The following is a 25658-nucleotide window of genomic DNA, read 5'->3' on the forward strand; positions in this document are numbered from 1 at the left end:
TGTATAAATCGCAAATCTGCCCTGCCATGGAATATTGTTCCAACATCTGGGGTGGTGCCCCCAAAACCTCTCTCAGGCTTCTTGATTCCATTCAGAAGAGGCCAGTTAGGTTAATTAATGATTCATCTCTAACAGAGTCTCTCCACTCGCTTTCTCATAGATGCACTTTTTCTGCTGCATGCCTCTTCTACAGATACTTCCATGGGCACTGTTCTTCTGAATTGGCTTCTATAATTCCCACTCTCTCTTTCAAAACAGTCCGAACACGTGCCGCCACCAGCCAACATCCATTTACTGTCCAACTTAAAACCCACAGAACCAACTTTTCATCTTCCTCATTTATTCATTCAACTGCCGTTTTCTGGAACAACCTTCCTTCATACGTATTTCCTGAAAATTACAATTTACAGAAGTTCAAGTCCAATGTCAACAAATATCTTCTTTCGTCTTCTCAACCTCCAACCCAAGCACGGTACTAAGTACTATAGGTTCTAATACCTCTCGTGTTTGGGGTTCACATAAAAAAAAAAAAAAAAAACTGGAGTCCCCAGGATTCGGTGATAGGCCCATCATTGTTTTCTATATTTATTAATGATAGTGAAGAAGGCATATCAGGCTTAATATCTAAGTTTGCAGATGATACTAAGGTTGGCAATATGGCAGCAATCAGGGTGTGCTACTGCAACAAGATCTAGAGAACTGGCAATTAATGTTTAATATTGATAAATGCAAGGTACTGAATATGGGCAACAAGTGTAAGTCCAGTTCTCTGAGCAGTGCAGGCTACTAGAGCAGCTCATGGAGTTCTGTCAATGATACAAAGAAGTTTTGCCAGCAGGGACAAGGAAGTGATTATCCCATCATATAAAGCAATGGTTAAGCTATATCTTGAATATTATATACAGGTCTGAAAGCATCATATTAAGAAAGATGTGGAATTATTGGAATTAGTGCAACAAAGAGCAACAAGATTAGTCAAGAACACAAAAGGGTATTGCTACCATGAAAAACTTCAGTTCTGCAAACTGTAGCACTTGGAAACTAGTTAGCTGCAAGAAGACTTGACTGAAATGTTTAAGGTTTTAAATGGATTAATTAAACTGAATGCTGATGGCATCCTTGTTATTTCTCAGAAAATAAATATAAGGGGGACATAAATTGAAAAAGGATGGCTGCAGGATAGATGTGCAAAAATTTTCTTTCAACCAGACAGTCAGAGGGTAATCAATTATTGGAACAAACTACTATCTAGTGTTGGAAGTAAGTAGTCTGAATAAATTTAAGGAAGAATTAGATAAATTACTAGAGAGGAGTTTACTAGAGATGAGGACCTTTTTTTGCTGATTCCTTGTAAGTTGCTTTCTTGCAAAATTTACCACCACTAATACTAAATAATACCAATAATAATAATAAAACCATGTTTGATCTTCAACATCTCCTTATCTTTTCTGTCATGCTTTTTAAGGTTATGATGGGCATAATGGTAAGGTCCAGTCTTCCTTCCATTGCAAAGGTACAATTTTAAAACAATTGCCACACCCCAGGTATGCTACTGCAACAAGATCTAGAAATGTTAGGCAGATGGAGTGAGAAGTGTCAAATGAAGATTAACATTGGGAAATGCAGGGTACTGCATATGGGTAGCTGTAGTCCCAGAATAACATACTAACTGGGTGGCACCATACCCAGAGTAACGGGGAATGAAAAAGATCTGGTAGTAATTGTGAAGTCAGACAGCAAGTTCTTTGAGCAGCGAAGGTTGCTACTAGGACAGCTAATGGGGTTTGGTCAATTTAAATACAGAAATCTTTCCAGCAGGGATAAGGAGTGATTATCCCATTATATAAGTCGATAGTTAGACCACATCTTGGGTACTGCATATAGTCCAGATGCCTCACTTTAGGAAGCATGTAGATCTGTTGGAGCAAGTGCAGAGAGGAGTAATGAGGGGAACCAAAAGGCACCCTTACCAAGAAAGCTCATTTCTGCAAAGCAGTTTCTGGAGACTAGGCACCTGCAAGGAGATTGATTGAAATGTTAAGTCTTTGAATGGACTGAGTAAGCTAAATGCTAGAGGCATCCTTTCCTTGCACAGACAACATATATGAAAGGGCATAAATTTAAATTGAGGAAGGATGATGGCAGGACAGATGTACAGAAATTTGCCTTCAGCGAGTGGGTACTTATTGTTGGAACGAACTTCCATCTGTTATTGTGGAAGTGGTGAATAAATTCAAGGATAAACTAGACAGATTAGTAGAGGGGATGGACAGGTGATGTGGAAAGGTTTTTCTTTTTTTTTAGCTGATGATCTATAAGCTTGCTTTCTTGTCTCATTACTACTAATACTTCCTATTTGATCTATTAAATAGCGTAGAAATTCTGCATCAAGATAGGCCCTGAAAATTCAATAGAAATGTAGTGGTGTCCTATCATGATAATAAATTTCCCCATCCTAATAATAAATAATAATAAATTGATAATAAATTTATAATTTATAACTGATAATAAATACCTTGATAATAAATTTCTTCTTTCCCACATAAAATATCAGTAATTTCTTAATTACACATAAACTATATTCCAATGAAAGATGAATATATATATATATATATATTTTTTTAGATATATATACGTGTGTGTGTGTGTGTGTGTGTGTGTGGTTTCATCTTAAATATATTGTTCATTTGGTGTATTTAGATTCACTAGATTTCCTGGATTCATTAGATTCCTTATACTTACACATAATTTATGTAGTCATACTAAATTAGGACATTATTATAAAATTTAAAGGCATATACAATAGTGTCTATATCCACTCATAGATGGTATAAATGTACCTGTTTGTAAAGGCTGTCCATTGTGGTACCACTCTACCCGCAATTTTGGATCATACACTGGTGTAAGTCGGCACTCAAAGTGAGCACTGTCTCCTTCATGAAGGTCTTGTGGCTGAATCTGAGTTGTAAAACGAGGAGGCTGAAGAGGAACTTCTTCAGAAGGTGCTTCTGGTGCTTGTGGGTATTCCAAGTCACGGAGCTTCTCAGATGACATACCTGGTGGCAACTGGCTCTCCATAATAATATCCCGTTTGCCTAAATAAAAATGGAAAAGTATATTTTATCAACAAAATCAGCAGAGCTGAATGCACTCAGCAACACAACTTATGATTTTGCAAAAAAAAAAACTGAATATAAAGATAAGTTAATATGATGATTAGAATAGTACCTTAATCAAAAAAGCTGTCATGGTGCATCATAACCTTGTTCTTTTTGTGCCATAAAAAAACAAAAAAACCAAACTAAACTAATCTAAAAAGAGAAATTAATTGGAGCTTAAAAAAAGTATCAATTCCACAATTATTTATGTCATTGATGTGGCATGATGTAAAAGATCAAACAACAAAGATGAAAAAAATAGTCAGGGCTGCTGTAAATTTGTAGCTCATTTATAAAATTAGAATGTTAAAAATGTAGGCAATTTAGCTGCATAAAATGCAGGGATATTTCATAAGATGGGGCACATGGGAGTTGGAGATGAATGAGAAAAGTTATTAATAGCAGCTGCTGTATTTTCACATACAGCAACTGCTATTAATTACTAACTAGTATTTGGTTTTCAAATGGCCAATATAGGGACATTTTTAACTAATTATAAAGATATAGTCAAGCTGTGTGTGTGTGTGTGTGTGTGTGTGTGTGTGTGTGTGTGTGTGTGTGTGTGTGTGTGTGTGTGTGTGTGTGTGTGTGTGTGTGTGTGTGTGTGTGTGTGTGTGTTCAAAATGCAGTTTGCATTTTGTGTGACAAAAATCCACAAAATGCAACCTGTCATATGAACTGCAAATCTTTGAACAATGAGATTAAGGATTCTTGGCCTACAACATATTTTGTATAAAATATATTTTAATATATATTATTATTGATATATTTTATACACACTGACTAGTCATTGATTTTTTCAGATATACAGTAAGTACAGATTATCTGAATGTAGAGTTTGTAGTGCAAATTAATGTAACCTGAATTGGCAATAAACCAGACATTGCTCACTTGGCAGAAGGAAAGTGAGACACTGTTTTTCAAATCCATCATGCAAGTTTAGATCATTGATATTACGTATATAGGTATAATTTTAAATATGCAAGTAAATCTAAATTCCTTTCATCATGTGCTTGAATCACTTCCAACATGCATGATGAAAAGTTGTGAATTGTGCATCATGTCTTTATTAAATGGCTATCTGCAGATTTTGATTTTAGATGATGCAATTGAAAAGGAACTATGATGGCAGTTAGTATCAATTCAGTCTGTCTCAATTTAAATAAATTAGCATTAGTAGAGGCATATGATGAAAGAAAGCAAGCTTATGTAGCATCAGCCAAAAAAAAAAAAAAAAACCCCTCCCCTTTCACCCCTCCATTCATTCCAAATGCCAGTTTAGGCTATCAACTTCCACAACAAAAGATGGAAGTCTGTTCTGCCAATCAGCTACCTGCCGGCTAAAGGCAAATTTCCACACATCTATTCTACAACTGTCTTTCCTCAATTTGAATCTATGCCCCCTCAGGTTCTTAATCTGAGCATGAGGAAGAATCCCATCAGCATTCAGCTTGTTCAACCCATTCAAGGCCTTATACACCTCAATCATTAATTCTCTTTATATGCATAATATGCATAATTTTCTTGAACAGAAGTTTTTTTTTTTTTTGGGTCTGCAGCATGAAATAACATTAACAGATGACATTATGTATTAAAATGACTGATTAACAGGTTGATTTAACAATAATAAAATTACCCAGAAAAATGACTCATTGACAGGATCTTGCAGGCCCATTAATGCACACCCATAGCAAAGTTTTCCATGGGTGCATATAACCTACAATTTCCAAGCAAGTTTAGATTAGATGATAGATCAAGTGCAGGACCCATTATGGATAAAGTGTGATCAAAGTGCAAACTATGAGTAGGAAAAGTAATTACAGGTAACCATCATATAACACGGTAATTAGGTTCCTATAAAATCTCATGTAGTGCAAAACCATGTTATACAGGACTAAAAACCAGTACAAAAAGGGTTTTTACGTTCCAAAAACTAACAAAAATACACCATCTTTCTGTATCATCTTAATTGAAAACTTGATGTGGTGTGTATCTGTGCTCTTCAATAATTTTCTGAAATTTCCCAGCATACTTTGTGGCAGCTTCATTATCAGCCAATGCACTTTCCCCTTGAATTCTTATGTTATGTAATGACAAGCCGTTTTTAAATCGCCCAAACCAACCCTTTCTTGGCAACAAACTCCGGGTTAACAGAAGATTCTCCATTTTCTTTTAAATGGTTATAAATTTTTAGTGTCTTTTGTTTAATTGCAGTGCTGTCTAATAGGATCTGTTTTTTACTGCTATCACCAACCCAGATACTGAGTGCTTTTTCCATTTTCTCAATTATTGGCACTTGGGAATGAGCTATCATATTTGGGGAAATTAAAGATCCTTCATCAACAGCAGTTATAATTTTCTGTTCATTTTTTTATGGTCTGGATTGTTGCTTTATTTAAACTTAAACTTTTTGCAATACATGATACCTTTCTCCCTCTTTTTTAAGACGATCACAAATATGTATTTTTGATTCTAGAGAAATAAAGTTTCTTTTGAGAAGTGCTTTTTTACTTTCCTTAGGCATAATTTACGGCTGGAATTTAATTCACAACAAAGAAATTATTCTAATACAGTTCTTAAGAACAAAGTTTAGCAATACATACCTGGAAAAATTTCTAAAGATCAAATAAAAACCAAAATAACCTTAAAAAACCTTAAAAGTCATGAGCTGCCCATTTCGAAGTCACAATTTTTTATGATTTCAAACAAGTACAAGTTCAATAGCACAGAAATAATTTTTTTTTGCATAACGACTATCGAGTCAACAGCAGAGATTCACAAAAAAGAATGAAAATGTTGAAAAATTACATCCAACAGTAGGGGTTCCCCTCACAAAAGGTTGGCTGAGTTGTTAATAACAGTAATAACAGTATGCCGCTGCAACAGGATCTGGAAAAGTTGGGTAGATGGGCTGGGAAGTGAGAACTGAAATTTAACATTGACAAATGCAAAGTACTGCATATGGGTAGTAACCCCAAAGAAATGTACCAACTGGGTGGTGTTAAACTCAGGATAGTGGAGAATGAAAGAGACCTGGGGGTAACTGTGCAGTCAGATATGAGCAGTTTTCTGAGCAGTACAGACAGGCTGCCAGAGTAGGTAATGGGGTCTTGTCAATGATATACAGGAATTTTGCAAGCTGTGATAAGGAGGTGATTATCCTCTTGTATAAGGCAATGGTCAGGCCACACCTTGAGTACTGAGTACAGGTATGGAAGCCTCATTTTAGAAAGGATGTAGAGTTGCTAGAACAAGTACAGAGAAGGGCAACAAGACTGGTGAAGGGAACAAAGGGGTGCTCTTATGAAGAAAGGCTTATGTTCTGCAAATTGCAGCTTCTGGAGACTAGGCACCTGCGAGGTGATCTAATTGAGGTGTATAAGGCCTTGAATGGATTGAGCAGGCTTGATGCTGATGGGATTCTTCCTCTTGCTCAAATTACAAACCTGAGGGGCATAGATTCAAACTGAGGAAATTGTAGAATAGATGTACAGAAGTTTGCCTTTAGCCAGCGGGTAGTTGATTGCTGGAACAAACTTCCATCTGTTGTTGTTTATGTGGAAGTTGATAGCTTAAATAAATTCAAGGCAGAACTAAACAAACAATTGGAATGAATGGATCAGTGAAATGGGAAGGGTTTTTTTTTTTTTTTTTTTTTTGGCTGATGCTGTCTAAGCTTGCTGTATAAGGCTATTTTCTTGCATCATGTGCTTCTACTAATGCTAATGCTAAAAGGTCAAAAATAACCTGTTATGGGAGGTTTGCCACAATTCTTTAACAGTGTTAAAGTGAAATCGAATACCGTGTTGTGTGAGGATTTCTGCAATTTATAAACTGTGTTGTAGAAGTACTGTATTATACGGGAGGGGTTGCCTCTATTTGTAATCTAGAAAACATGGTCTAAAAAGCTTAACAATGAATAAACAAGTCAGCAGAAAGCAAGGCTTGTGCTGACAATTTTATTCAAAGTTCAGCTTTATGCATTACAAGGCGATCCTGTATGTCAGAAATGAGTGATAACAAATGACTCACCATATTAATATAAACAATCCCTGACTGCCACTCACTGGCAGCCATTGGTTATTGAACATTCAAAATAAAAGTGTAGGAATTTTACAATAGTTATAATTTCTATAAATTCAAATTTTATAATTTTAAAAAAAAGTGATTTTGTGATAACTAAGTGGAAGTTGAAAGAAATGTTGAAACTAAAAGAAAATAAGGCACCTGTGGGGGGGGGGGGGGGTGATGAAATCTATTCAATTGTATTAAAAAATTCAATTGTAGCAAGAAAAGAGGTATGTAAACCTTTGGCCATAATTATGAGCGCATTCTTGGATTCAGGGGAGATCCCTATGGACTTGAGGTGTGCAAATCTTCCCCATTCATAAAGGGGAATCAAAGGGAGGAAGCAAGTAATTACAGACCTGTAAACTTGACTTCTGTTATAGGAAAAATATTGGAGTTAGTGATCGAAGAAGTAATGCAGGATCATTTTTATACGAATTCAGTTATATGGCAGTCACAATACAGATTTGTTAAGGGAAGATCTTGTTTGACCAACCAGGCTACTATGACTTAGTAACAGAAACTGGATGGAAAAAATAATTTTTACATTGTATATCTAGACTTTAGCAAAGACGTCATTAGATTTCCGCAAAGCTTTTGATACTTTTCCATGTGAAAAACTATTATACAAATTGCAATACTGCTATAGATTGAAGTTACTACTATGAATAAAGGAATGGCAAAGTGACTGAAGGTAGTGAGTGGTTTAATGGGCACTGCCCTTTATGAACTAATGTTATTAGTGGAATCTTACTGTTTTCAGTATATATTAAAATTACTGATGAAGACATGAAGTTTAACGTCAAAATTTGCAGATGATAAGGTTGATAGATCGTTAATGTCAGAATTATACTGCAGCAAGCCTAGTGAAATTATGCAAATGGGCTGAGAAGTGGAAAGTGAAGTTTAACATTTAAAAATGCAAGGTACTGTATATGGGAAAGAAGACCTGGGGTAATTGAATGCACTCAGCAACACAACTTATGATTTTGCAATAAAAAAAAACAAAAACCTGAATATAAAGATAAGTTAATATGATGATTAGAATAGTATCTTAATCAAAAAAGCTATCATGGGGCATCATAACCTAGTTGTTTTTGCTCCATAAAAAACCAAAAAAAAAAAAAAAAACAATACAAACTAAAATAATCAAAAAAGAGAAACTAATTGGAGAGAACTAATTAAAAAAATGTCTATTCCACAATTATTCAAGTCATTTTTTTCTAATTACTTTAAACAGTTACCAAAGTTTTATTTTTGTGGCATGATGTAAAAGATCAAACAACAAAGATGAAAAAAATAGCTAGAATTTTTGTAAATTTGTAGCCTCATTTTTAATTTAGCTGCATAAGGTGTAGGGATCTTTCATGAGATGGGGGACAGTGGAGTTAGAAGTGAATGAGAAAAGTTATTTATAGTAGCTGCTGCATTTTCACATTTTATGCCATAAGGAAGTGTAGTATTTATTTTTCAGGTGGCTGATATAGGGAAATTTTTAACTAACTATAAAGATATAGTCAAGCTGTGTGTGTGTGTGTGTGTGTGTGTGTGTGTGTGTGTGTGTGTGTGTGTGTGTGTGTGTGTGTGTGTGTGTGTGTGTGTGTGTGTGTGTGTGTGTGTGTGTTCAAAATGCAGTTTGCATTTTGTGTGACAAAAATCCACAAAATGCAAACTGTTATATGAACTGCAAATCTTTGAACAATGAGTTTTCTGAATAGTGTAAACAAGCTACTAGGACATCTCATAGAGTTTCATCAATGATTACAGGAATTTTGCCAGGAGACAAGGAGGTGACTGTCCCATTGTATAAGGCAATGGTTAGGCTGCATCTTGAGTAATGCACACAGGTTTGGAAGTCTTTTTAGGAAGGATGAGGATCTATTAGAATGGGTGCAGAAAAAAGCAACAAGATCAGTTATTGTTATTTGTTATTTGGTTTTTAGGAGCATTAGCAACTAAGGCCATATTGCTCTGGGAATGTGCAGTGGTCATTCCCTGACCTTTCCGCATCCTCCATATTTGGTGGTGACGGGCTCGAACCCCGGTCTAATCAAGAAGCGTGTGCTACGCACTACTGCTCCTTCCCACCTGGCTACGGAGGCGCCTAACAAGATCAGTCGGGGAGACAAAAGGCACCATAAAACTCTTACCATAAAAGACCAGTTCTGCAAATTGCATACTGGAATTAAGCACCTGTGAAGAAATTTGATTGACACGTAATGTCTTTCATGGACTGAATTAACTAAATGCAGATAGCATCCGAACTCTTACTTGGATGAAGCACCTAAGGAGACATAAACTTAAAATGAAAAAGGATGGTTGCAGGACAGATGTGCAAAAAAGCTACTTTCAGCCAGAGAATGAATGATTGCTGGAACAAACTTCCATCTGGTGTAGTAGAGGTTGTATTCTGAATAAAAATTTTCTGTGATAATGTTAAAGGCACAGCTTGTTCTGGTTGACTATGCTAACTTGCATGATATTAATACTGATGGTCTGTTTCAATTTCATGAAATGAATACTGAACTTTGTTATTACTGATATGTATAAATCATTATTAAATTCATACTTTTAATTTTCAGAACAGCCTTTGTAGTATCAGATCCCCATTTATTGGTTGCACGGCAAAGATATTCTCCAGCATCACGTGGAAATAACCAGTCTATTTCCAACACAACAAAGCCAAAGTCATCAACTGTATGCACTCGGGTACCTAATGAAATAGAAAATAACGATAATAAATAAGTAAAATATATACATATAAATGATTAAACATTTCTAGCCACTTATTATAATGAACATGAAAAAGCAGCTTGTGCATTAAGTTATAATAATATATGACTAATTAAATAACAAAATGGAGCATATATTTCAAAATATTTTAGTAATACTAGAAATTATTTCAATTTAATGATTATTATTCTAATCATTAATTATTGCATTGAACACAGGTCAACAAGTATTTTTCATCAGAAATAAAAATATGTAGACTAGACTAGGTAGATTTTTGGGCACTGGTTTGTTTTCAGTTTTCCTCTAGCATGTCAAATTTCTTTTTGTGAAGAGATTAATTTCATGAACATGATGAGGCTGATTGATTTCATGAACATGATGAGGCTGATTATATCACTCACATACCCATTCAACTAACCTACATGAATATCATTATTTATTTTATACATTCATATTCAGTAATTCACTGTAACGTACCTATTTCAGGTAATATACAGTGAATTACTGAAACATTATTACGCCTCTAAAGTGTAAAAATTACTTCAATATATTCTGTGTGTGTAGCTCTTTCCTAACTAACTCACAATGGCATACAATCATGAACAGATATTTGGAAAATTTACTATTTATACTCAAGCTGTCCTCTATGTGACCAAAATAGGTATGGGCACCATGTGCTATTTGTACTGCTTGTTTAACTGGATTATATGACTGGTTGAACAAAATGAAAAAGTCAATGTTATTTGCTATACCCATGATATGGAGGAAGCCAAAACACCATGATTGTGATTGTTACTTTGGTAATGTGAATGTAACTGAGTTCTCAGCAAAGAATAAGTACAAAATTGTTTATCCAAACCGGGATTCGGCAATGAGACTAATCTCTCACAATGACAGCATGCCGATTTTGGTACCTCCACAGCATGGACTAGATTGTTTAGAAAATGAAATGGAATGCAATGAAGGTGTGATTGGTGGAGACCTGAGTGCAGACCCAATTAAGAGACAGCAGAGTCAGAGTTGTTGTTTTCCTAAGATGAGTTAAATGACTTTGTTAGAGAACCAGCCCTCTCCATCGATAAAACTGAACGTCTCACCTAGAGACGTTCAGTTTAAAGCAGAAAGACTATGCTAACAAGAAATGCATCTCACTATGAAAAAAGAACTGAATTTTAGTGACATTCTTTTCAATAAACAGCCTGCTCTACTACCACTATAATATCAGTGGCGTTTATAGGGAATTGATATAAGTGCACATTAACATCTGGATGGCAACTCTTCATTCATTGACACTGACTCCTCATGCCGACCAGGCTAGCCATGTGGGTAAGGTGCCTGCCTGGCAACCCAAAGGTCGCAGGTTCGAATCCAGCCTTGGGCTTGGATCAAAGTACTGCAAAAACCTTGGGAGGTGCACTATGGCCACAGAAGCAGATGCGTCAACAACTACCAAAAAAAAAAAAAAAACTGACTCCTCATAATGAAATTTGAAAGCTCTTCCTTTGCACAAATGGAACTTAAAATCATCCATTCCCATTGCCTGTTCTGATCATCTAAGGGAGACATACTATAACATTAGCATTAGCATATGATGCAAGAAAGCAAGCTTATATGGCATCAGGCCAAAAAAAAAAAAAAAAACTATCCCATTTTACCCATCCATTCACTCCAAAAGTTTGTCTAGTTCTGCCTTGAACTTATTTAAGTTGTTGACCTCCACTACAACAGAAGGAAATTTGTTCCAACTATCAACCACCCATTGGCTAAAGGCAAATTTCCACACTGAATTTCCTCAATGAATTTATGTCCCTTCAAGTGAGTAATCTGCACAAGAGGAAGAATCCCATCAGCATGAGCTTGCTAAAACCATTCAAGATCTTATACACCTCAATTAGATCACCCCACAATAAAGACATAGAGACACTACATGAAGCAATTCAGTACAGCACTCATCAATGGAATATGTGCAGTGACCTCAAGGTCACTGTTATGTTAATAGGCATGCAAGAAGGGCTCACAAAATATTTTTGTTTCCTATGCCTATAGGATAGCCTTTCTACTCCAGATCATTACATTAGATGTAACTAGCCTTAATGAAGTACATATGAGCCAGGAACAAATAGCACACAGTATGTTCCATTAATGGAGCTAATGAAGATTTTTTTTTTCACCTCCCCACATTAAACTGAGAAGAAACCACTTGAAAATATCAAATAAACATGAATTGCTAAATGCATCAATTCTACATTATGCCAGCATAAAGTGAAACTAAATTAGAACATTATGCTTTGGAACCTTGGTTAAGATATCAATATAATAATTACTTGTAGTTTACTTCAAGGTCTTCTTTTGTGTCACAAATTTACTAATGTGTCAACTTTACTATAAAAATGATGACACGGGTTGTCAATAACAATTTATTTATTCACATTTCTGACTTTAGTACAAAGTCTAAAGTAAGTGCTCAAAGCGCTTGCCATAGCTATGCACATGTGCTATAAAAAGAGGTCCACGTCATCTTCAATTCTCCTGGTGCTCAGTGACACTGGCCACCAGGAGAAATGAAATACACTGCTGAATCTCATAATCACTTTCAAGGTTCAACCTCAGTTTAGGACACAATGATATCCTTCCAATGGTATCACAGGCAGAAACTCACATAGTTCAGGTCAGTAAATACATCCCTTCACATCACATCTGCCATTAAAGAAAATTCTGGCTGAAACATGTGCATACCTGGTTTAGTCAGTCACATGTACTAACCAATGGGATATCTGCTGTGAGCTCAGGTGTGCAGATGGGCAGAAAACAAGGATCATTAGCCCAGGAGACTAGCCTATATAATGTTGGGCAAATTTTTGTCTTGCAGCAAGTATCTGATCTCTTTACATTGGTATGATGATTAAGGTTCCAGATTCCAACTTTGGTGAAACAAGAATCTAAGGTTAATGAACTGAATCCTATTCAGAATCTTGGTTGTAAGGGTAAATCACAGATTTGTCATGGCATAATATTAACTGGCAGCAATGCCATGATTTTTATGGATTATACACCACATGAGCCTGAAATATGATGCTTGGACTTCTGTGAATTTGTCTTCTGCATCCACTTGGTTGTTTGGGTTGGTTTTTTTTTTTTTATTTTATTTTTATGGGAAGGGGATAGACACATTAAGTATTTTGGTCACAGTGTACAAGTTCTTATACTATTCTAGTTAATGTGATCTTTATTGTGTATTGTGTTTGCATAACAGGTAGTCAGTATATTCATAGATCATCGTGTATGCTGTGCTTAGAAACTCAGAATAATTCACAGAGAAATCTGTTCCCACCACACAATGTACAAGGAGGGCCACAGTATGCACTAATTTGAAATGACAATTTCTTCCAATTCATCCCATATAACTGACAAATATTAAGAAATATGTGCAAATTTGATGTACAGATTTGTGCATATTCTAATTCCATGTTTTTGAATGCCACCACTGCCATCATGCATGTGTCCCAGTGACAAGAACAGGATTCAAATGGCTTCCTCATAATGGTAAAATTGGTCCCAGAATCCTTTGTAAGCAATTGCAACTAACTTAGTGAGGGAGGGTCATTAAGGAAGGGTAAGTTCTGTGATACACATACACAGAGCATGCTATTTCAGTGCTGAAATGCATATAGTAAATGGAATGGAGCTGCAATTAAGCCATCTACTACGATGAAATGTTTGTGAAAAGCCATTCCTGTGGTTGCTATTGTATACTGCTGTTTCTGCATAACAATGCAGCATTACATTAGAAGGAAGGAAAATGTTGCAAATATAGCAAACTTCCCTCAACATTCTAGTACTGTGAATTGAGTGTTTCATATAAGTGGAATACAGTGCAAAACTTCCTTGCTATTTCCTATGGATTATTCTGCATGGGCTAAGTGAACTGTCCATCATCAACCAGTGCTGGAGGGATTTCCCTTGGAGCATCATTAACTCCCTGGATCAGCTATCAAATCCATCCCATCTTATGCAATGAAAGAAGGGACTTTGAGCTGCAGAAATATCAAATATAGAACAGGTTTTAAATTTAAATTATCCAAAAACTTGAGGCAATGTGTGGATGCGATTAGTGGGAGGGAAGAGAACCAGTTAGGTGAACTTTTAAATAAAAACAAATCATTGAGTTGTATTATACATAAAATAGCATAAATGGGTATCAGACATTGGCTTGCATGATGCAAGTACATAAGAGGACATTAAGGCAGTCACCTTTATGGTAATGTACAAGGTGGAGCTTAAAGGCTAGAGAAGATCATGGATTAGTTCATTTCTTATTGAAACTTGTATATGTATGTATAGCTGTGCCTAGCGGGAGAGGATGGAACTAATCAGATGAACTTTTAAATAGAAAGAAGTTTTTCGGATTAAAAAAAAAAAAAAAAAAAAAAAAAAGGTAAACTGCAGCCATTATCAATCTACTGCACGATGGAAGCCTCCTCAACAGGGAAATAGACCATAATCTGCCACGCTGGTCCAGTGCGGGTTAGCAGATCGACTGTATTTAGCAGTCAATCTGCTAACCTAATCTAATCAAACAGCCACCAATTTTGGTGGCTGTTTGATTAGACTGGGGCTTGAACCCCAGTCTAATCAAAGAGCGGGTGCTATTTATTGCACTCCTGATCCTGACCACTCAGGCTTGCATGGCACAACTGTTCGAGTGTAAATCAATTTCAGTATGCAGTGAACTTCTAAACTTGTGTAGCTTATTATAAGAAGAACTGTCCCTTTGGAAGATTTGAATTACAGTAACAAGAATAAATTAATTCATATTTTCCACAACATTTCTATGTTTCCCTGAGAATTTTAATAACTCTTCCTGTGACTGGCCAGTAGTGAAAATTGGTTTTTAAATGAAAATTTATTAAGAACTATTGAAGATCAGTGATGCCAAAGGATTGGTTAGTAGATCTGACTATCCTATCAATCAAACATCAGATTTAAAAAAATAAATAAATTACATTAATGCTCCACTCTACAGGGCCAAAGCCAGAGTGTTTCATTGTAGCCAATCTACCAGTGCAATGAAAAACAGAGTCATGCCCCTTTTGTGGTAGCATGTAGACTTGATCTCATAATATATGCAACAGCACCAGCATATGCTACCCCAGGACATTATTACCATTGTTAGACTGTGGTGACATCATAATGATTTTGCAAATATAAAATTAGGAGAGCAAACGTATAATAAGCAACAACCAATGTTTGTAGAATTATGTATGTTCATACGTTGTGAAGGCCTTGTAAATACCCATGTGCCATAAAAACCAAACCAAACCAAGCCTTGTAAACAATTTAACTTGTTTTGTGTTATTAATGATTAATAAAATATATTCAATTTGTGTACTTTCTGGATTTTTGCTGACAATGTATAGGTCTGTGTTGTTGTCTGGGGGTGGTATTTTCCCTGACTAAGAGACATTCATATAAGTGACTGAAAAACAGTTTTAATATGATGTAGGCCTACCTTTGGTCTTCAAAACAGCATTACATTACATTACATGGTAATGTTTATCATCAGAATACATTGCCTATACTGCAAATGTTTCACGAATTTTGACGTTTCAATGAAAACATTTCACCATCCGTCCAGAGGAAATCTTTTAACATAGCTTGTAAAGTCAGTCAGTCAGTCTTCATAGCTGATTTCCTACATACAGTACATCTCTATTTCATAATTTCACCTCACAGATACTAAATGGGGTTAAGCTCAGAGCTCTGAGCTTTTTTTTTTTTTTGTGGCTGATACTGTACAAGCTTGCCTTCTTGCATCATTTGCCACTAGTGATATTAATACACTTTCCATCCTTGTATTTAATTTACAGAATAAGAATATACAGCATTTATAACATCAACTTGAATATAGCTTTAATTGTACAGTTAAAGCTATATTGAAATTGATATTTTATATCCATTTTTGATAACATAGTATATAATCATCACCTATTTTGAGCCAACCAGGCTAGCCAGGTGGGTAAAGTGCCTGCCTGGCAACCCAAAGGTTGCGGGTTCGAATCCCGCCTCAGGCTTGGATCAGAGTAAAATGCAAAAACTTTGGGAGGTGCATTATGGCCACAAAAGCCGATGCACCAACAACTAACAAAAAAAAAAAAAAAAAACTATTTTGAGCAATGAGCCCTTAGAAAATTTATTAAGATAAAAATTAATATTCTAAAATATTTATTAATAAATATGAAATATTAATAAATTAATATTTATTAATATATAAATAAAAGTTTCAATTTAAATGTAAGTACCTGTTGTCAAAGGTTTTCCATTTAGGAACCATTCCACTCTCATGGTGGGGTCTCCAACTGGCTCCAAGCGGCACTCAAAATGTGCAGAATCTCCTTCTACTTTATCCATAAGATTTTGTATTTGGGTGATGAATTTTGGTGGCTGTTTTTTATCTTCATCCATTATAACCTCTTCTGTGTGATAAAGAGCTTCCTCAAGACGCTGTAAACTTTCTGTTCCTGAGCGCCACTCCTGTGGAAGTTGAGGCTCCATAATAACAGATTGCTTTGCTAGATTGATAAAAAGAAATTTAGCACATTATTATTAATAATATATGCTGATATTACTTTTTTTTTTTTTTTTTTTTTTTGCTTGTACGACACGCAGTTACATTTTATATTGACATTTTTAATTGCTTGAAGAACTTTTGCTTTAACTTTTCTAACTGATATAAACTGGAAGCCTGTCACACATTATATTACAATTAAATCCTGTTTCAATGAATACTGTTTTAATGAAAATTTAACAATAACAAAAATATTTCCATGTACCAGATGACCGCCCTTATTATTAGTGCTGTGTCTCATTTGAGCAAAACAGTTATGATGAAAAGTCTGGTATAATGAATTATTGTTGAGGTCCACCTATGTATAAAATGTATTTTTTATACAAAGATTTATAAAATGAATGAAAGAAACAAAGTTAACACAAAAATAATGAACAGTTAGTGCAGGAATGCATAAATACTAGCTTGATTTTGTCGGTGGTATCTGGCACCAAGATACCCTGTTAAAATACATCCCCATTATTAAATATGGAAGAAATTAATAAGAAAGAAAGAAAGAAATATGGAAGAAATAAATAAGAAAGAAAGAAAGAAAGAAAGAAAACAATATGGAAGAAACAAATAAATGCAAACAGTTTTTGCTTGAGGAAAACATCATGCTCAAATCCAGTGTTTTTTTATTATTATTATTGCTCTTATATTATTTCTCCCTGATTGGGAATGCGACCTCATGACGGGTATTGTACCAAGTACACAGGGTGGTTGCTGTTATGTCTGGTGTTACTGTTGGTTGAGGAATTCTCTTACTATCCTACAGGTGTTCAGTACTGTGACTTTCTGGAGTTCGCTGGGAGACCTATTGCTGATAGGCTGTTATGTAGGGTCTTTGGCACCATACCTGTGGTTGACACGATCAGGATGGTCGTTACTTGTTGCATATGCCACATTTCTTTGATCTCCCGTCTTAGGTTCATGTACTTCCTGATTTTTTCCCCATGGGTTTTCTACAGGTTGCCAGTGTTGGGAACCGCTATGTCAATCAGATAAGTATCCTTTTTCTTCTTGGTCACAATGGTTATATTCAGTCTGTTGTGCGGGATTGTCCTATCCATTATTATGATGCGGTCCCAGTACAGCTTGTGGGTCGGGGTCTCTAATATTGCCTGGGGTTCGTACTTGTAGTACAGTACACTTTCTTTGATCAACTGGTATTTCCTTGCTAGCTTCTGATGTATTATCCTTGCTACCTGGTCATGTCTATGAGTGTACTCAGTCTGAGTGATCAGCTTGCACCCCGTGGTGATGTGTTGAATCGTTTTTGAGGCCAGCTGGCATCATTGACATGTGTCATCGGACACCCCAGGCTCCTTGGCAATGTATTTCCTATAGTTTCTGATGTTGATTACCTGGTCTTGGATGGCGAGCACGAATCCTTCAGCAGTCTCGGGAAGAGAGTCTCGCTTGTGAGCCATGCATTGGAAGCAATTTTATCTATGTGATCTTGATGGAGATCATTGTAGTGCCTGCCATGGAGTGTCTTCTCTGCCCATCTTTCTATGTACCTCCTGGTTGGGGGGACTCCTCACTTTGGTTGAGTGGGGTATACCGCTTGTCTATCTTCTATATGGCCTGGTGGAGTGCTGCTGTGTGTTTCTGGAAGTAATCCTTCAGGTTAACTATCACTGTCTTCTGTTGCTCAATGAGGTCTATCAGGCCCCTTCCTCCTTCTTCCTGGGCAATTATCAGTCTCTCCATGACAGATTTTGGGTGGTGTTGGCGACTCTTGGTCATCATTGTCCTTGTCTTTCTCATGATATCCTCCAGCTCGGTGTTAGGCTAATCTATGACCCGAAGGAGCATGTTAGCACTGGGACTGCATAGGTGTTTATGGCTTTAACTGTGTTCACTCCATTCAGCTTTGCTTTCAGCAGGCTTCTGAGTCTCTTATGATATTTTTTAGTCTAGCAGGCCTTAATTTCCTTGTGCTGTAACTGCTGAGCCTGCATCATCCCCAAGTATTTGTAGGCTTCTCCCTCTGCCATGGCTTTGATCTCCTTACCAGTCTGCAGCTGGTAGTTTCAGTTGACTAATTTTTCCTGGTGCAATCCGTAGGTTTTGCATTTGTCTAGACCAAATTCCATCCCAATATCATTGTTGAATTCTTCGGTGATCTGGAGTAGTTGCTGGAGGTGCTTCTCGGTTCCTGAGTAGAGCTTGATGTCATCCATGTACATCAGGTGGGTGAGGGTGTACAGGGTCTTCCTTCCTTCTTTGAGGTTATATCCATTCTTGCTACTGTTGAGCATGGTGGATAGCGGGTTAAGTGCTAGACAGAACCACAAGAGGCTCAGGCATCTCCCTGAAAGATTCCTCTCCTAATGGGGATTGGCCTGGTTGTGATGTTTTCAACCTTAATGGTGGTACTCCATTTCGCCATCGTTTCTCCTAGGAAGTTTGTCACTATCGGATTGACTTTGTAGATGTTCAGCGCCTCTATTAGCCAGCTATGAGGCACGGAGTTGAAGGCCTTGTGGTAATCGATGTAGGCTGTGCACATGTTGCGATGCTTCTTGTAGGCTTGCTCCATAACCACAGCATGTATGGTTAATTGCTCCTTGCATCCTTTCTGCTGTTCAGCCATTATGTTCTGGCTCTCCAAGTGGTCTGATTCGCTGGGTTTCTTGTATCTTCATCTTTAGGCTTCAGATATGTGATTCCTTGAGTGAGAAACTTCGGGATTGTCTCTGGATGCCTTATCATTCGGGTGAGCTGCTCTGCCAGGTGCTTGTTTTTTTTTGATTTGGTAGTTGTTGGCGCATCGGCTTCTGTGGCCATATTGCACCTCCCAAGGTTTTTGCAGTACTTTGATCCAAGCCCGAGGCGGGAATCGAACCCGCGACCTTTGGGTTGCCGGGCAGGTACTTTACCCACTCGGCTAGCCCGGTCGGCGCCAGGTGCTTGTGTGTGCAATTGAGCTATAAGAGCTTCTTGTACCAGTAGTTGTGGACGTTATCTGTTCCTGGAGTTTGCCAGTTTTGAGAGTTCATGATCGTCTGTTTTACTTATTTTTCCCGAATCTCCCACCCTCTCATTTCTTGTACGTCCTTGGTTTTCTTGCATTCTAGTTCTATCCAGGTGACTCAGCTGTTATGCCTTACTTCCCTGCTCTATATGTTTCTCCAGAACTCCTCAATTGTCTTCTTCTTGGGTGGTCCATTCCCTTCTTTCCCGTCTTCTCCGAGATTCCTGTAGAAACCTCTTTGGTCCTCATCGAAGATTTGGTTGTTTATTTTCCTCTGGGAGCTCTCTTTGTATTGGCATAGTCTCTTGCTGAGTGCAAGGAGGTTCTGCTTCAATGTGTCCAAGTACTCTCCTATTTTCTGATTTTTTGTCTCATGTTTGTTGTGGATGCTGTCTCTCTTGAGGATGCTCTTCACTTTTCCAATTAATTTCTTACTCCTATTGTCCCGTTAGTAGAATGGGCCTATCTTGATTCTTAATTCTTCTATCTTCTGCTGAAGTCTTCTTTCCCAAGCTGGTGGTTCCTTCTGTTTTCGGTTCTTCTGCTGCTGGTCTCTCACTTCTCTTCCGTTAATCCTCGTGGCTGCTAACGCAGCACAATACACGGCTGTGTGGATGGCCTCCAGTGTTGCACCACTGCTGTCGAGGTAATGTGGTATTATGTGCCAATCCAGGTGGTCTGTGACTCTCCACAAGGTTCTATTCAGCCTCTGCTTCAGTATCACGTGAGTCTTTGTGGGGTCCATTCCTTCGAATTCTGTTAGGGCCTTCTTCCACTCGTCCTCTATTCTGGATATCATGACATCGTCTCTTTACACTTCGGCTGCTGTGGGTTGTATTTCTTCTTGCTCTTCCTCCTCTGATTCGGCGGTGGTATGTTCTTCCTCCTCTGGTTCCGTATTCTTTATCCTTTGTAGTTGATCGCTCATGTCCTGCTTGATTTTTTCCAAGATTGCAGGAGCTATCAGGTTCTTTGTGACGTATGGTCCTTCTCTGGTCTGCTATTCGCTGACCTGAATATCCGGGAATTGTTCCATCCACTTGGTATGTAGTTTCGCCCTGTAAGTTGTCATATCGGTCTCCAGCTTTGTTATCTCGTGGTATGCTTACATGATGGGAATATTCATTTTGATGCACCACTTCATGCGTTGCCGTTTTCTTCCTTCCTGGGTGGTAATTAGTGCAGTTGCACAGAAAGCACTTCCAGTTGGTGGGGCTGGATGGTCTTGCCCTTCTCTTGTGGTAGCCATATGGGGGGACAGCGGCCCTCGCTCTACTGTCTTCCTCGGGAAACCATCTCTGATTTTTCGAACCGACCCCTCTGCCTAAGGCTTGAATGTGAGTGACTTTATCCTGCACCACACTCGATGCAGTATGATTAATATTTCTCTCCGACATCATCCATCTATGGAGGTGGACCTGTTTAGCTTCAGCTTATGTACAGTGTCAGTTCTCGGGGGTGACGCCAGATGGCACCACAATCTGCTTTAGCTGCCACTCTTACCTTGGGGTAGTCACAACATTTATTTATTTATTAATTTTTATTACTAATAATTTATTATTATTATTATTATTCGGAAATGATCTTCGACCAAACACTGGCTGACAAGAACATCGGCATAAAAGTTAACGGACACTACATCAATAACTTAAGATATGCCGATGACACAGCACTAATAGCGGATTCAGAACAAGATTTACAGACCATCTTGAACGAAGTGGACATAGAAAGCCAAGCATGGGGGCTACGAATCAACAAAAAGAAAACAAAGGTGATGAAGGTCAGCAGGACTGCAAGCAAAATCACGATCAAACTAAACAACGAAAAATTAGAGCAAATACACCGCTTCAAGTATCTCGGAGTGCTCATTGATGACCAGCTGAACCATGAGGCCGAAATCAAAAGCAGAATTGAACAAGCCAGGCAGGCATTCACCAAATGGAGAACCCTCCTCACCGACAGAAGCTTGAACATCGTGCTCAAATTACGCACATTGAAATGCTACATCTGGCCAATACTGCTCTACGGTGTAGAAACCTGGACTCTAACATCAGCCACTACAAAAAAGCTCCAGGCCTTCGAAATGTGGCTCTACCGAAGAATGCTGAAAATTCCGTGGACAGCCAAGATAACCAACGCACAGGTCCTGCAGGACATGCACACGGAACGGGACCTGCTCAAAACCATCATCAGCAGGAAATGCAAATACCTAGGTCACATCGCTAGGAACCAACAAAAATATCACCTACTACCACTCATCCTGGAGGGAAAGATCGAAGGCAAGAAACGCCCAGGCAGACCGAAAATGGCATGGCTAGATAACATCAACACCTGGCTTCACATGACAACAGCACAAATTCTACACGCAGCGCTAGACAGAGAACAATATCAAAACGAAGTCGCAAACGCCATTCGGCAGCATTAAAGAAGAAGAATTATTATTCTAATTTATTACTATTATTATACTGGTCTCCCAGTGTGATGGAGTTGCGTTCGCTTCTGCCAAGGTGGTACTCGAATCTGGGTCCATCTGGCTGGTAGTCCAGTGTCGCAACCACTGGGCCATCGTGCCCTAATTATTATTATTATTATTAGTAGTAGTAGTAGTAGTGCAATATACAAGGGTATAGCATATCAGCACCTTTCCAAATTGTACATTAACACTTCAGCAGCCATTCCTAGCTGATTCCCACAGATTCCATTGGCCTCAGAAGGGAGCAAGGGCAGATCCCAAAGCATCAGGTGATGAAATTCCCCCTCCTCCCAAATAAATTAATGTAAAAAGCTGTAGTTTCTAAAAAAATTCTACCACGATTCTCTACATAGTTTGTTTTCTTTTAAACCAAATATATTTACTTTTGCAGAAAACATGTCATGTTATTAATTGTTGATTTTAAAGTATATTTAAGTAAAATAAAATGGGAATCCACTGTACTTTTCTAACATACTTCTGTATGTTACAAAAGTATAGTGGAACTTATTTGAAAAATAATGGTTCTTTTAGGATGATCCCGAGAAATATTCATTAGAATAATTTTGTACAACAAAATAATTCATATAATTTTGTTGAACTAAATGGATCCAAATGAACTGATATGACTAGAGGCAGAAAACAAAAACATGTGGGATGATTATAAATTATTAGGGGACACAGAAACCTACAGTAAGTATAACTTAGTCTGCAATCAGGTCACTAAGGGGATTAGGCAAGCTAAGGTAGATTGTGGGATGTCTTTGGATAAGAATGCAAAGCAAAGTAGAAAGAATTCTTTGCTTAGGTTAACACTAGAAGGAAAGGAATAAACCACATTGAATATGAATGGCATAGCCATTGATGATCCTGTTCAGCTTGCTAACAAACTGAATAAATATTTACACCTACATTTGTGCATGAAGTTTTTATGGATGGGGATGGCAGAAGTTTAGCAAGTTATAACTGGGAACTAAATAATTTTTTGATAACTGAGAGTAAAGTAGAAGAGAAATTGTTGAAGCTAAAAGTGAATAAGGAACCTGAGGCTGATGGAATCTATCCAATTATATTAAAAGAAGCAACAAAAGAAATAAACAAACTTTTAACCAATATTATGAGAGCATCTTTGGGTGTAGAGAAGATCAGAGATTTGCAAATATCTTCCCCATTCCCAAAGGGGAACCAAAGGGCAAAGTGAGTAATTACAGACCTGTAAGCTTGACTTCTGTTGTGGGTAAAATAATACAGTCTATACTTAAAGAAGTACTGCATGAACATCTTTACAGGAATGCATTTATATGGCAATCACAGCACAGATTTGTTAAGGGAAGATCTTGTTTAACCCATCTGATTGGCTACTGTGATGTATTAACAAAAGAAATGAATCCAAAAAATAATATTTACATCATATACTTAAATTTCAATAAAGATTTTAATACCTTTCCTCATGAAAGACTGTCGTGCAAATTGGAGCAACATGGCATTAGGGGCAAGTTACTGCTGTGGATAAAGGGATAGTTCAGTAGCAGAAGTCATAAGGTAGTTATTAATGAGCACTATTCTTCTTTGATTAATATTATTAGTAGAATCCTTCATGGTTCACTGCTGAGCCTCCTACTGTTCACAATATTTATTAGTGATACTGATGATACAAACATTGGTAGGATGGTTAATACTGCAACAAGACTTTCAAAAATGGACAGACAGGTTGAGAAATGGTGACTGAGGTTTAATATTTATAAATGCAAGGTACTGCCATACTGGCAGCAGTAATCCCTGGATAACATACCAATTAGGTAGTACCACACTCAAGGTGGTGGAGATAAAAAGACTTAGAATGAAAAAGATCTAATTTACAATTTAACAAGAAGATCTCTGAGCATTATAAACAGGCGGCTAGACAGCTCATGAGTTTTTGTCAATGATATACAGGAATTTTTCCAGCAGGAATAAGGACATTATTATCCCATTGTATAAGGTAATGGTCAGGGCATATCTTGACTACTGAAAGGAAGTTTGGAAACCTCATTTTTGGAAGGATGTAGATCTGTTGAAATGGGTGCAGAGAAGAGCAACAAAATTAATGAAGGGTACAAAAGGTACTCTCACCTAGTGAGACTTTAGTTCTGCAAATTGCAGCATCTAAGAACTAGATACTTGCAAGGAGACCAGATTGGAGAATTTAAGGCTTTAAATGGATTGAGTAAACAAAATGTTGATGACATCCTTATTCTTTCCCAGCCAACTGATTGTTGGAACAAACTTCCATGTGGTGGTGTGGAAGTAGGCAGTCTGAATAAATTTAAGGAAGGGTTAGACAAACTATTAGAGGAGGTGGATAGTTGATGCTTTATAAACTTGTTTCCTAACATCATTTGCCACTACTAATACTACTAAGATTATTAATATCTAGCTATAAGTTTTATAATTTTTATGGTTTTAATTGTTTAAAAATTATTTAAGAGGGCTTGTACTTAATAATGCATAAAACAGCAAGTTGTTACAGTTAATTAACACACATGTAAAATGCAAAGCACATAAGACATTTTATTGTTTTTGTATAATTCTATGTTTCTGTTCTTTTTACCTTTTACAGTTAAATTAGCTGAAACTGATGCTTCTCCATGCTTGTTGATAGCCTTACAAGTATAGACACCAGTATCTCTTGGGAATACTCCTGCTATTTCTAGAATCACAAATCCAAAGTCACTAATAGTCTTGACTCTTGTACCTAGTAGGAAAAAAAGAAGAAAATTACACTACTAAACCTTTGAGCACCTCCACATGAAGAAAGAGAATAAGTTTAAATTATCATAACTCATAGAGTGAGTCATAAGAGAATAACTGGGTATATGTATATTATCTGACATAGTCTGAATTGAGAATAATGAAATATATTTGCAAAAGGAAGTATCTCTCACATGTTGTTGGTTAAAAATTGGAAAACTAGAATCAGTCACTTTCCCAGTTATAAGCTACCAGTTTTTAGATAATAAATTTCATTATGCTTCAGATTGTAGCACTTAATAACCATTTGCCAATAACTGTCTGAGCAAATTTAGTAGGATTGTTTTTAATCTTCTACTGGGTGCAATAAAAATAGAACATTAGCAGGTACAGTGGTGGATTTTCTCCACCATTATTATGCTTGTAATGAAGGCATGAACAATTCAAAATTGTTTGTTTCTTGAAACCAACTTTATTTTAAATCTGTTATGAACACAACTGTAAAAAAGCCACTTTTTTATATTGAAAACATATTTTTAATTAACTTTTTAAAATAAAACCTCCTCTGAAGTTTAGCAAGTTATAACTGGGAACTAAATAATTTTGTGATAACTGAGAGTAAAGTAGAAGAGAAATTGTTGAAGCTAAAAGTGAATAAGGAACCTTTAGAATATGTCTAAAACAAATGCTTTACACATGTGCTTTAGACATATTTTTATAACTTGCTTAGTAATACTCACATGTAGGCATTATTTTCACTATCACTGAGTGAAACCTTGAAATAAATAAGCATCGAAAAACCCACATGCTTCAGTAGTTTGATAATGCAATAAATGTAAACATCTGATGTAAGTGAAGCACCAGCATTATGAGATGCTACGATCAAATGTGGAACCAGCACACTTTATGATT

At 36.9% G+C, this 25658-nt stretch overlaps 1 protein-coding gene across 1 annotated transcript in view; it reads right to left on the reverse strand.

The window, feature by feature from the left end:
- Window positions 1–25658, reverse strand: part of LOC150082232 (uncharacterized) — a 1008282-nt gene that overhangs the window by 409444 nt on the left and 573180 nt on the right. The window contains exons 95-98 of the mRNA XM_090379191.1: window positions 24607–24750; window positions 16259–16528; window positions 9796–9939; window positions 2841–3095 (exon numbers count right to left, since the gene is read on the reverse strand). Of these exons, the coding sequence (XP_090235317.1) occupies window positions 2841–3095; window positions 9796–9939; window positions 16259–16528; window positions 24607–24750 (813 nt within the window). The remainder of the gene's footprint in view (window positions 1–2840; window positions 3096–9795; window positions 9940–16258; window positions 16529–24606; window positions 24751–25658) is intronic.

Source organism: Mastigoproctus giganteus, chromosome 8 (assembly GCF_048544385.1).
Source record: "Mastigoproctus giganteus isolate SK-2022 chromosome 8, ASM4854438v1, whole genome shotgun sequence".
Taxonomy (NCBI): Eukaryota; Metazoa; Arthropoda; class Arachnida; order Uropygi; family Thelyphonidae; genus Mastigoproctus; species Mastigoproctus giganteus.